The 13,575-nt window shown below is 43.1% G+C and overlaps 1 protein-coding gene across 1 annotated transcript; it reads right to left on the bottom strand.

Annotated features, from left to right (window-relative positions):
• Positions 1 to 990: 990 nt before the first annotated feature.
• On the bottom strand, positions 991 to 13,167 carry LOC125455144 (uncharacterized). The gene is made up of 3 exons (XM_048536817.2): positions 13,032 to 13,167; positions 7,604 to 8,100; positions 991 to 5,736 (listed from the first exon to the last, which is right to left on the bottom strand). Exons 2-3 carry the CDS (start codon positions 8,091 to 8,093, stop codon positions 5,258 to 5,260), a joined length of 969 nt encoding a protein of 322 aa, XP_048392774.1. The 5' UTR covers positions 8,094 to 8,100; positions 13,032 to 13,167; the 3' UTR covers positions 991 to 5,257.
• Between the last annotated feature and the right edge of the window lie 408 nt (positions 13,168 to 13,575).

Below are 13,575 nucleotides of genomic sequence, written 5' to 3'. Positions count from 1 at the left end.
GGTCTATGCCCGGAATATCAGCTTTCCTGCTCCTCTGATGCTGCTTGGCCTGCTGTGTTCATACAGCTCCACACTTTGTTATATAGTGCCCCACTCACTTTCAAGATATCCCAATTCATACATGAATGAAGTACCTTGTAGGAAATACTGTCAAAAACTGTGCACAGAAAAACATCCCAAAAATTCAACAATTTTAATGACAACCAGGCAATCCGCTGCCATCATGTTATTGTGGAAGAAATATCGGCCCGGATCCTTCAGTCTCCAATGCTCCAGGGTCCAAAGTCTCAACATATCTAGCTTCTCCCTGTAACTCAAACCCTCCTGGTCCAGCGAGCATCCTGGGAAATCTTTTCTGCACTCTACTTATAGTCAGCTGGCCTCATAGAGGTCTCTGAAACCTTGACAGGCATATATAAGGTAGATAGCCAGCAACATTTTCCCATGGTAGGGAAGTCTACAACTAGAAGGCATATGTTTAAGTTGAGAGAGGAGAGATGCAAAAAGGGCCCAGAGGGGAAATTTTGTCCCACAGTGTGGTGAGTGTGCGGAACAGGCAGCCAGAGGTAGTGATCGTCGCGAGTACAGTTTTGTCTTTAAGAAACATTTAGACAGGGTGCATGGATGGGATAGGTATGGAGGGATATGGACCAAATGCAGGAAAATGAGACACGTTTAATTGTGAAAACTGGGCAGCATGGCCAAGTTGGACCGAAGGGCCTGGTTCCATGCTGTAAACCCCTATGGCTCTAATGACACTGGGGAGGACGTTCCTGCTCCCCTTTGAACAATGGCTGTGAAAGTTTGAGAGAACAAACAGAACATCAGTTTAACATTGTCTCTGAAATACAGCATCCTTTGACTCAGGACTGCACTGGTGCCTCTAATTTGGGCTTAAGCCCACAAACTTTCAAGTACAGAGGGACTGCGATTCCCAACGCACGCCAACTTCACCATATCAAACTCATGATTAACTACACGACACCGAAAATTGGTCCAACATTTATTTTTATGAAACATTATCGAAGATACAGTTACCTGGGTTATAAAAACAGTTCTCATTCTAATAATAGCGGCAGTGTGAAAACATCATTGAAAAGTAAAATACAAACCATTTATTAAGACATCATTTCTCCTCAAAGTTGTAGAGATGCCTCTGCAATGAAGCCCTCTTTAAACCCTTTGTGAAGCAGTGACACTAACAAGGCAGAGTTTACCACCCAGCCCAAGAATATTGGTCATCAGCCATATAACACAGCACAGGAACCAGATACAGTTCAGAAGCTGATGGCTCCCTCTGAGACATTCAGCAGCCTGTTGGGTTTCTACAACAAGGTTTGGTGGTCAATTACCTGGTGCCAGGCCCTCAAGTTATACCAACTTCAGTTTCAGAACTCGATCTTGTTGGGGAGTTGAACCAGCGACCTTGAGGATCCTGGGCCTTGGGCTTGCACCGACAATCTTTACTGAGACACTCAGGTCAAGTGCCTCTGAGTTCTTCACATCCTCGTCTGCTGCCTGTGCTGTTTACTGGCATGGGCAGTGGGCATTATTGCAGAGGCCAGAGTGCAGCCCACATCACTTTGTCAACACAGCCCACCAATAACCTTCAGTAACACAAATTAATCTGTCATCAAAAATAGATAAGTTATCTTATATTCCAATACATGTAACCAACAAATATCCCTGAAAACAGTCTGCACACTCCAATAAAAATAATTATTTTGCAGGCTATCTCTCAATTGCAGGACTAGCTGTTTGAATAATTAATTCCCTACCACCAGGGCATTCTGTCAGGAAATGTTATCAGTCATGGAACTAATCAAAATAAAATCATTCTCAAAGTGTTAACGAATCAGAGTGGACTGAGAAAGCATCTTCCAATCCATTCCCCTTCCAACACACGTGACTTTAAACAGTTGATGCCATTGAATAAGTGAAATAACGACAACTTTCATTTATATATCACCATTAACAGAGTGAAACCATCACCAGATGCTTCATAGGGACATTGTCGAACAAAATTTGACACTGGGCCACTTGAGGGCAGAAGACCAAAGCTTAGCTAAAGAGGCAGATTTGAGAAACATCTCAATGAAAGATTAAGAGGTCGGTAGACAGAGAGAGAGAGACAGAGACTGAGAGAGAGAGAGAGAGAGAGAGAGAGACAAGGACAGAGAGTTCCAGAGCTGAGGGCAAGGTAGCTGAAAGCATGGCTGCCAATGATGGAACAACGAAAGCTGAGAAATCAATACTATTGTTTAAATGTTAAAATTGTTCGAAATTGGACAGCCCTCTCACGGCTTTTATTTTTAGTTTGTGAATGGGATGAGGACATCACTGTCTCGGCAACATTTATTGCCTACCCCAAATTGCTCATTGTCAATCACATTGCAATAGGTCTGGAGTCACATGTAGACCAGACCAGGTAAGGATGACGGTTCCCTTCTCTCAAGGACATTAGTGAACCAGATGGGATTTTTTCCCCGGCAATCAACAATAGATTCATTGTTATCGTTGGATTCTTAATTCCAGATATTTTATTGAATTCAAATGCCACCATCTGTAGAGGCTGGATTCAAACCCAGGTCGCCAGGATCTCCGAATCAAAGGCCTAGTGAAAACACCATTAGACCATTGTCTCCCCTCCTCTTCTGCTGACCCTGTATTTGGGGGCTTGGAATTGCTGGTTTCTTCAGCTCTGTCATTCCAATTGTTTGCCTCAAAGAATGAACTTGAACGCCTGCAGTGCCTGTCAAAGCCTCAGAACACTTTAGGGGCAGCGAAGCAGCTTCTATTTTGTAGTCACTGCTGTGTACCAGGGAAAGATGACAGCCAACATGTGCACAATGGAAGCTTCCACAAACAACAATGGAATAAGTGACCAGGAAGCCTGTCACCAAGATGGTGAGGGTTCTGAAATTAGCCTGGGCACAGTAGGCATCATGCTACCACCATGTTAAACCCTTGGCTCCTATTCCACCAGAAACCCAGATTGCTTTGAGCTACATGCCAGGAGCTTGTGATCAGTTGAAAAAGGGACTTGGAAACTGGTGAAGTGCTCAATGTGCTACACCACAAGACAGTTGCAACCAGGGATTAGTTTAACCATTCCTTCCTATCCAACCACATTGTTAATAAACCATTCACCAGGAGCTCCTCCCTTCTCCCCACCACCAATTCCCCACAGGGAGATAGCAACTCAAGGGTAAGAACTTTCTGACAGGTGGAAGGGTGCGTGAGTCAGTGGCTACAAGCACATTTTTCAAGTTGTTCCAAGTTAGTCATCCCACAGGTCACAATAATTAACTCTGAAGCAGTGAGATGGGTCTTCACAAACCCGTTCCGATAATAATAGGCAATTACAATAATACAAGGATCTATTAATTATCAAGATTATATTCATTATGACATGCAGCTGGAGAATCTCATTTACCACAATCACGATTTTTGTTCTGAATATGATAAATTGCAATGTGAAAATAGCTGTTTCTACACATGAGATTAATATCAAAGTTGGAGAGGAATAAAAAAGGAGGCTATTTCTGAACAATAAACGGCTGTAGTTCATTGGAACTGGAACTTTAATTTTACTATAATCTATTTGTACGTTACATTTGCCAGCAGTGATTCCTCTGCCCAACTGTGTTTACAAACTTTATCAAATTGGTGCTTGGCTAATCCTCAATGATTCCACCAGAGTTAATGAAGGTGACATATGAGCAAAGCTCATCCAGGGAGTTGAGTCACGTCATCTCAAGAATTCCTAGGATTCATTGGTGGCATTCCCTGCCCACCTCCCCACCCTCCCATTTAGCCCATGCTCCTCAGTATCCCCTTAATCAGTACACAAAGGAATCTTCTGACCTTGGAAGCCACCTCAATCTCTTCGCTCTTCCCTCAGCCTTGGTCCATTTGGAATTTGATTTGGAGTTTGCACAGTTTCTCTCAGGATTCATTAGAAATAATCCAATGACATACAAAGTCTAGGTCAGACTGTGTTCTCATCACTGCACTTTAGGAAACAGGGGCTTCAGTGCAGATTCACCACTCATACCGGGATTTAAAGGGTTAAATGAGGGGGTGGGGGTCAGTTTGCATAAACCAATCTTTAACCCTCAGTGTTTAAGCAGTTGGGGAGTGATCTAATTGTATTTCAATAGGATAGACACATAGAAACTATTTCATCTGGTGGGAATAGGCGTTCGTATCTGCACCAGTCCATTCAAATGTGAAGTCAGGAAGAAATCCCTCACATGAATTACAGTGAAAACTGGAACTCCATTCCCAAAAATCTGGGAATCTGCTGGAGCTTTCAGGGCATCGATTTTAGCTGGGGATGGGAAATAGAACAAAAAGAAGTGTGCAAGTGTATTTGAGATACCACTCAGCCGCAGTGAGATTGAATGGCAGTGGACAGCCTTGAGGGGCTGAATGGTCTCCTCCTGATCCATTCTCTGGTTACCATCCCTGACAGAAGGCCTTTGTTTAACCTATTACTCCCTGTCCAGTTTCTGAATCCCTCTCACTGGGATTCACCGATCTGAATTGAGGCGTGGGGCTGAGCAGACAGGTCCAGCAGATTCTCCTTCTGAAAAGGCTTAAGTAGACATCAGTTAGGAGCTTCACCATCCTCACTCTTCAGCCGTAAACCCGACAAATTTAAAGCATTCATTTTCAATATGGGTCATGGTGGAATCTAATCTGAACAGAGAGAAGCGTTTTAATGTTTTAAGCCCAATATGATTCTTCTTTAGTTCTGAAGGAGTGAAAGCCACAACTGTGAGCATTTTGCCCACCTATTGCCCAAAACCCACCAGCTTAACCCCATTCATGGACATTCGCCTTCCCACATTTCAACAGTGGCTTTTGTCACTGCATTTTCAAATTGTACTTAACAATCAGACTGATTGCACCAACCTGCTGCATAGACTCATGGAATTTCACAGGCAAAAGAAGCATTCAGGCCACTGTGCCTGTGCTGGCTCTTTGGAAGAACTATCCAATAAATCCCAGTGCCCAGCTCTTTCCTTATTATCTTGCAAGCTGTTCCTTTTAAAGTTTTCTCTAATTCCCTGTTCAAAGTGACAAATCACCCTCCCACCAGCCTTTCAGCAATGTATTTCATCTTCAAGCATTCAGTGAATAAGAAAATTTCCCCTTGTCTCCTCCCTTGATTTAGCCTCCTTTGCTATTCCACATCCATTCCTTAATAAGTGACAGTTAGCAGTCCATTTGCTGTGAGGAGAACCCGCCTCTACTTCATGTTCATTCGATACTGTATCATTTTCAACTCTTTGACCATTTTCTGTACATCTCCATCGTAGGCTAGTAGCTCATTGTAGGAGTTCTGCTGCTGTATTGTTTTAAATGTTTCCTCGATAATGGGCATGATTGGATCCAGACTGTACAAGTCCTGGCAGGAGGTGTACAACACTTCCACAGCCCCATGGAGACTGTACAGGTAGTTGTAGCAATATTTCAGTTTGCACTTCATATCAGCCAAGAGCCCACATGCTCTCTCCATCTTTTCCACCTCTCTTTCTTTCCGAGCCAGGCTCTCCTTCAATCTCTCGATCTCTTTGCTTTTCTCTGGTATCTGATAGTTGTACTTTTGCATATCGTCTTCTTTCTGCTTGACTTCAGCCCGGAGACGATTGATTTCACCATCCACTGTCTTCACCAACTTTTTTGTGATATTTAGTTCCTTGTTGTAGTTGACAGTCATTGGAATTCCTAGAAGATGAAAACAAAAGACAAGTGACATTGAGGGGGAACTGTGCTCCATTATGTTACATCTTCTTAATACAGGAATATTTTTTGTTGATTCATGCGATAAGGGCATCGCTGGCTAGGCCAGTATTTATTACCCATCGCTAATTGCCCAGAGGGCGGTTAACAGTCAACCACATTGCTATGAGTCTGGAGTCACATGTAGGCCAGACCAGGTAAGGATGGCAGATTTCCTTCTCTAAAGGGCATTATTCCTTAGCTAAGGATAGCAGTAATTTGGACATAAATGAACCAGATGGGTTTTTCCCAACAATTGACAATAGCTACATCTTTATTATTTGACTCTTAATTCCAGATTTTTAATCAAATTGAAACTCCACTATGGCAGGACTTGTGCCCAGGTCTCCAGAGCATTAGCAGGCTCTCTGGATTAACAGCCCAGTGATAATATCACTAGGCCATCGCTTCCCTGGATTTTCATTGAAAGGATACCATACCAGAGACCTTAAACTAACTTTGTGTCTGTACTGTCAGAGGATGACTCTCCCTATAACGTCTCCCTTGTCCTGCCTAATTATGTACTAATTCTCTCTTACTCCTCTCTAGGAGGAGTCTGGCTTTTTATCATTCAACTGATCTCTGAGTTGAGGACTACGTGTTGACTGATCAGTCACATCAAACCAGGCAATCTCTTTAGACCTTCTCCATGTTAATGGCTATTTAGTTAGAAGGGGGTGGAAGCAGGGAATGTGTACCTGAACAAGTGGTGAATCAAGTCAGTCTTTAGAGGGGTTACTTATAAACAAGCATGACAATCTGTTGAGTGAAGCTAAGGGAAATCAGCTCGAGGAAACTGAGGAGAATTGAAACAAAGAACAAGGAAGCTTGTGAATAATTGTTATGTGAGCGTTCCTTGACATTGTGGTACAGTGCAAATGATCCTAATTCTCGGCCAGAGGTTCAGGTTCAAGTCAAACCTGCTGTGGTGAGATTGTCCAAACAGTTGTGTTAAAAACAATCAAAATTACCCCATACCAAGGGTCCATGGCCTCAGACTAACCTCATAACCAAAGGACAGAATATCTGGTGATGCGTGAGGACGGGATTTGGAGATGGTAAAGTATCAACCAGCCACCCTTTTTCTTTTAGAAGTTGGAAATTGTGGGTTTGACAGCAGTTATCATAAAATCCTTGACAACAATGGAACCCAGATCACCAGGGAGAGGTCTCTTCACCGATGTCAAAGTGGGGGTCCTTGCTGTCCGCCTGAGGTATTAGACAAGGCCTCGGGTGAAATGTTGCAAATGCCGTCTGGCAGTTAAATAGCCATTTCTAAGACCATCCCTTGTCTTTTTAATCTCCTTGAACCTAAACCTACAGAGAAACTGTGATGGACAATGTGAGATGAATCCGTTCCTAATGGATTGGCACCCCTTATTAGACATCTTGCTACTCCATCAAGCCTTCAATTCCCTTTAAACCTGTGGGTGTGTTATAGAACATAGAACATAGAACATTACAACACAGTACAGGCCCTTCGGCCCTCGATGTTGTGCCGACCTGTCATACCGATCTCCAGCCCATCTCACCTACACTATTCCACGTACGTCCATATGCTTGTCCAATGACAACTTAAATATACCTAAAGTTGGCGAATCTACTACCGTTGCAGGCAAAGCGTTCCATTCCCTTACTACTCTCTGAGTAAAGAAACTACCTGTGACATCTGTCCTCTATCTTTCGCCCCTCAATTTAAAGCTGTGCCCCCTCGTGCTCGCCGTCACCATCCTAGGAAAAAGGGTCTCCCTATCCACCCTATCTAACCCTCTAGTTATTTTATATGTTTCATTGAATATTGAGCACTTCTTACCTACACAAGGAGCAAGGAATATTAAACCAATTCCCATGTCCCTTCCAGTGACTTTATCCCCTTTCCGGGCCTCTGCAGTGTCCAGGGCAGTCTCTTTGTGTTTTAGGGATGATCTGGCAGCTTGAAGCTGATCATTGGCCTGGTATCTATGACTCTCCAGGATTATCAGTTCATCTTTCTTGATCCAGAGACTTTCCTCCTGCTCCTTCCTCTCCCTCTGAGCCTTGTCAAAGTCCTCCGCCAGCTGCAGGGCCTCAGCTGTCATCGAGTCGATCACAGTCCTGGCCTCTTTCTCAGCCCTGCTCATCTCCTTGTAGGCCAATTCAATATCAACCTTTACCTTCCCAATTTCCGACTCCTCCAGCTCCTTATTACCGAAGGTGGCAGCGGAGTTGGCGAAGGATACAACGGAAGACATCCCACTCACAAACGGGGGCAATGTGACATCTTTGAACTTTTTCTGGTATGATTCGCAATCGATTGTTGTCATGGTTGTTCTGCAGGGGAACAGGAATGAAAAGTGAAAAAGCTGATTAATGGCTGAGACCTGCATTCAGTCAGACCTCTGCATTTCCCTGGAATTACTGGCCACTTTCATATCATTTGCTTCTAAATGTTTGTATCTTTTACATTTAGGTATCTTGCAGATATACAAAACTTCATCAAAATGTGAATAAATGCTTTTTGTTTTTTAATGTTTCATTGACCTTTCGAAGGAAAATGATCATTTATTCCAAATATGATTAAGGCAGTTCCCCGACTGATAAATCACTCAATATCATTCCACCGAATGATGGAAATGTAACTGAAGTAAGGTTAATACATCTTCGAGTTCAGATGCCTTTAAGATGTCTCACTTCCCTGGTATTCCCAGTACCCCGAACCGAGCAGTTTAATGAGCACCATTTTACTATCTCTGGATCCCACAGAGGAGTACCACATTAAAGCTGCACAAGACATTCTGCCAGACTAATTGAACCCAGACCCTCCTGATTCAGAATTCTTTCTAACTGACCAAAGTGGACAATCACCAGCGGATAAACTTGTCTGAGGTCGAAGCTGCTATTTTGCACTAGGACAGCAGGAGGCGATGCGCTGTGAGTGAGCTCAAAATATCTTATTGAGCAGGAATAGCAAAATCATTCCCCTTCAATCTGACTGTTATGTCAGTGAGAATCGCTCACTGATTCAGGGGCAATCAAAATTATTTAACTGTATAGTATAGAAAGAACAAAGTTAGAAGATGCCTGGCAAAATTGTATCTTTCACAACCATATGTAACATTCTTAATATCGCAGTGACCAAAAGGAGAATGACCCAGTTAGGAGTAAGAACTATTTTGGCATTCAAACAGATCATTGCTTACCACTAACCCCATACCTTCAAGCTCCCTTGTCACTCAAGGTTAACATGACAGGGGCAACATTTTTATTCAACATTTCAGCTTCTAATATAAAATCAAAATGTATAATATAATGTCTTGTCTAATATGTGAGCATCATTGCTTTCCACTACTCTCTCTCCCTTCCCTATCTCTGGGATCTCCTCCAGGTATATACATTTCCCTGGCCTCCCATGATTATTGGGCTCCTCAGATTCTGGCCTCTTGTGTAACTCTGATTTTAATCACTCCAACATTGCTGGCAGTGCCTGTAGTTGGGTAGACACCAAGCTCAGGAACTCTTTGTTTTATTCATTCACAGGATGAGGACGTCACTGACTATCATTTATTGCCCACCGGGTAGTTGAGAGTCAACCCCATTGCTGTGAGTCTGGAGTCACATGTAGGCCAGGCCAAAGAAAGACAGCAGATCCCTTCTCTAAATGACATTAGCAAACCAGATGGACTTTGCCTCAACAGTCAACTCGTCAGATTTTTATTGAATTTAAATGCTACTGCCCTACCACGCCAGGATTTGAACTTGGCCCCCAGAACATTACCTAGGTTTCTGGATTACTGGGGTAGCAATAATGCCACAAGGCCGTTGGCTGCCTTGAAATGCCCTTGATAAATCTCTCCACCTCTTTACTTCACTTTCCTTCTCTATAACATTCCATAATTCCTCCTACTTCAGTGAAACATAATTTGACCTAATGTCTTCTTATTGGCTCAGTGTCAGAAGTCGTCTTTATAATATCCCTGCGAAGCACTTTCTGATGCTCCGATGCTTTAAAGGCAGGACATAGATTAATAGGTGGTATAATTAGGAAACATTACTGTCAAGGCCAGCATTTGCTGCCCATTCACACGTTGCCCCTTGAGAAGGTGGGGGTGAGCTGCCTTCTTGAACCACTGCAGCCCATATGCTGTGGATTGATCCACAATTCCCCTTAGAGAGGGAATTCCAGGATTTTAACCCAATGACAGTGAAGGAATGACAATATATTTCTAAGTCAGGATAGTGAGCGACTTGGAGGGGAACTTGTTCCCATGTATCTGCTGCCCCTGTCCTTCTAGACATTAGAGGTCACAGCTTTGGGAGGTGCTGTCTAAGCAATGTTGGTAAGTCGCTCTCTTACAACAATAATATAGAACAACCATCACTCAGCCAGGACATTGAGCACAACTGGCTTACATTGCCGGTTATGCAACGTGAACTTCTCATCTCCCTCTCGGATTGGCATATCCTCTATTCTTTTCTCCCTTATGTTTATCCAGTTTTCCCTGAACTGCACTAACATCATTCACCTCTGTGGTTGTGATTTGCACTGCCTCACTGCTGTCTGGTTTCTCCTGCTTTCCTTCATCAATCTATTAATGTCTATCCTTGGTCCCTACTCTGGCCTTGTTCTCAAATGCAATGATCTTTTCACTGGTCTGACTGGAGTTTCTAGGAGGCGTGACTATGAACTCAACAGTTTGGTATCTGCGCATGTCAAAACATAATCTGGAGGGAAATGGAATGTCACAGCAAAGCAGCGTTGACAATCAATTCGAAGCATCCTTTAGACACACAAAATAAAGGCATCCTTTTTAACATGAAACAGACTCAGCAAATGTGGAGGAATCACACAACCTTCTCCTTTTGTGGTCTAATTCAGAGCATTGCAGATAAATTGACAGTGTGCAGTAACTCAAAACGTATTGTTTACCCAAATTGCAATACTAAAGCTCACCACCAGCACAGATTGCCTGCATTTTCAGAACACACACACGCGCACACACGCATGCACACAGTCAGAGAGAGGCTACTGCAACACGTCACCACTGGTTGTTCTTTCTACAATCCTTACAATACACGTCTGAAATAAATCACACGACTTTCAATCAACATTCTCATTGGCAAAAGTAATGTGTTCCATACAATCTGAGTAACTGAAGGAGAGTACAATAAACTCTGCTCATAACAGATCAGGAATAATTCTAAAGTGAGCTGATTACAGTCGTTTCATTGCATTATCTTTTGATTAACAACACATTTTAATTTAATCTCAGAAAACTTAGTGTTTTCTTGACACTTTGTGAGCTGCATGAGGCATTTAATCCGACTTATCCTCCTTCTCTTTCAAACCCTTCTTCTCCCTCATTCCATTGCCTTCCCTCCCTCTCTTCCCCCTTCTCGGTTCTGCTTCTTTCCTCCTTCTCTCATTCTTTCCTTCTCCCTCTCTCTCTGCCTCTCCCTCCTTCCCTTACAGTAAACCCCTTTTCCTCTCTCATTCTGTTTTCTCTGTATATCTACGATTTGCACACCATCCACTTCTCCCCTCCCTCTCCCTCATCCTTTCTCTCCCTATATCTCCCTTCCTCATTGTCTATCACTCCATCTGTCAATCTCCCTTACCCTGTCCTTCTTCCTCTCTCTCCTACCATTGCCTTTCTCCAAATCCCTCTCTGCCTCTTTCTCCCTTCCCTTCTCTCACACACTGTCTATCCTTCTCCTTTCTCGACTATCTAATGACTGAACTTATTTTTCTCCTCATTGTATAATTCAATGTTCACACTTGCCCCTCCGACAATAAAAACCAAGCTTGAGAATTCTAGGTTGAAATCAAAATCATGATTTCTGATTGGGTCAAACAGAAGTCAAGAGCCAGATGTCTCTCTCAGAAAGCCTGCCACGCCCAGATTTCCCTATGTCGTATGGATTTGAGGGGCTGATTTACACACACACACACACACACACATACACACACACACACACACACACACACACACACACAATGAAAAACCATAATAACAATAGAGCCTTCCCTTTCTCATAATCAGCAGTCAGTGGAAATTCTCTTCAAAATAAAATGATGTGGGCTGCTTTCAAATTTCAAATAAAGATGTTATTCATATTGCTCAAGCAATGAGAATGAAACTTTAATGGTCTGACATTTTACTTCCACACTGTGCTTCTTTATCTCTCTCACTGTGACGTTATGTAGAATCAAGCTCAGAAACTGGGATCTGATTTTTAAAACACTGCTGTTTGTCCAAATGTCTTTTCATTCTCTCTCTCAGATCACTCTTGGAAAGAAAAGGTTCTAAGTCAGATTCTTTGAGAAAAAAATTTGTTGGATAGATACTGCCCTTAAAAGTAAATCACCTTTGTTTTAAGATCTCTCTCTTTTAAATGAAAACCTCGCTGTGCTTATTTGAAAATAAAAATTACGGATGAATCTCAATAAATGATGTTTACTGATAAGAAACTCTTATTCAAACAGTTGGACTTTGTCCCTTAAGGAGAGCTGAGTGAAGTGGGGTCTTTCAACACTCAGACACACATTCTGAATTAAGATCTTTCTTCTGCTCAATATATTCAGGCAACTATTCTGTTCTAAAGTTCAAGCACTATTCAGTGCTTTGTCAGGAGCTAAAATGTGGGAAACTTTTACTGTGTGTCAAAAAACCCTCCAAACTAGATTTCAACTCCAGACATGGAATTTCTTGAAAAATTAAATAGACCTTGCTTCAACCGTTTGATTTTCTGTCCTGATTTAAATCCCTTTTGCCAGTCAGACTGCAGTGCTTCCAGTGAAATGTGAGAGAAGCACGAGACTGGAAGGAGCTCCGGGCGCGGTCAGGAGCTGCAAATACATTTGCTGAGGAAATACAAGCCACGAGGCTCGATCCACCTTGGCTTCTCGATGCAGGGACTGAGCCCTAATCTGCCAGGATCACCTTCACAACACTTGGACCCTGAACTGATTCGACACAAATCCCACCTCATTTCTTCAATCAGTTCAAACCTATCAAGAACCTTACTGGGTAAACTTTGATGATACCCCCACCCACCTTCCTATCACAATAACATCATCGAGGACCGATTACCTCGCTTGGAGCACGTGCGAATGAAACCTAAATCCCACCCAATTCGCTTCGGAGGAGCCCTTTTAGGAAGAAAAATCCAGAAAGAGACATAAAGGCCAAGAGAGAGGGGGAGACTCTCCTGCACACTGAGGCAAAGAAAAACGTCGAAAATAAGCCTAAAATGGTACTCACTGTTCAATCCTGTCGAGTGGTCCTGTAAATAAAATCCAATTCTCCCTCTTTTCCAGTATTGAGAGAGGTGAGAGGCTGCTAGAGAAAGCTCAGACCCAAATGGTGGATGGAAGGGAATCCCAGTAAATTCACCCAGACAGCCAGTAACTAACAGCAAAAACTGTGGTGTAGCTGCTTTTATACCAGGCTCAGTGATGGGAGGGGCATATTTCTAACAGACAAGTGATGGAGGAACATTAATGCATTTAAGTCCATCCCTCCTCCTCCTCCTTCAGGTTCCCCAGTTTGATTCTCACCCTGGATCCTGAATAGAAACTTGGTAGACAGCTCAACTATCAGGGCCAAAGCACAAAATGGCACATCCGTGAGCTTTATTCAGGGTTCCCTGACTGATTGGCATTCATGCAGGGGAGGAAGACCCCCTCCTGCCATATCCCGCCCACTCGCACCACCATCTTGGAGCTACAATCTTGCAGATGCTTCCCATGATCACTGTGAGCTGGCCAGCTCTCGTACTGCCTGTGTTCCAGTCACAGATGAGAAA

The sequence above is a fragment of the Stegostoma tigrinum genome, chromosome 9, assembly GCF_030684315.1.
Source record: "Stegostoma tigrinum isolate sSteTig4 chromosome 9, sSteTig4.hap1, whole genome shotgun sequence".
NCBI classification, from domain to species: domain Eukaryota; kingdom Metazoa; phylum Chordata; class Chondrichthyes; order Orectolobiformes; family Stegostomatidae; genus Stegostoma; species Stegostoma tigrinum.
Note: the sequence above shows the minus strand (reverse complement) of the source record. Positions and strands in the feature narration are given on the sequence as shown.

Excerpts from the sequence above, each read along its gene's own strand:
- LOC125455144 (XM_048536817.2), bottom strand. The coding sequence starts at position 8,093 with ATGACAACAATCGATTGCGAATCATACCAGAAAAAGTTCAAAGATGTC. Across the intron at positions 5,737-7,603 it reads ATTCCTTGCTCCTTGTGTAG|GAATTCCAATGACTGTCAAC; the intron begins GTAAGAAGTGCT and ends TTCATCTTCTAG.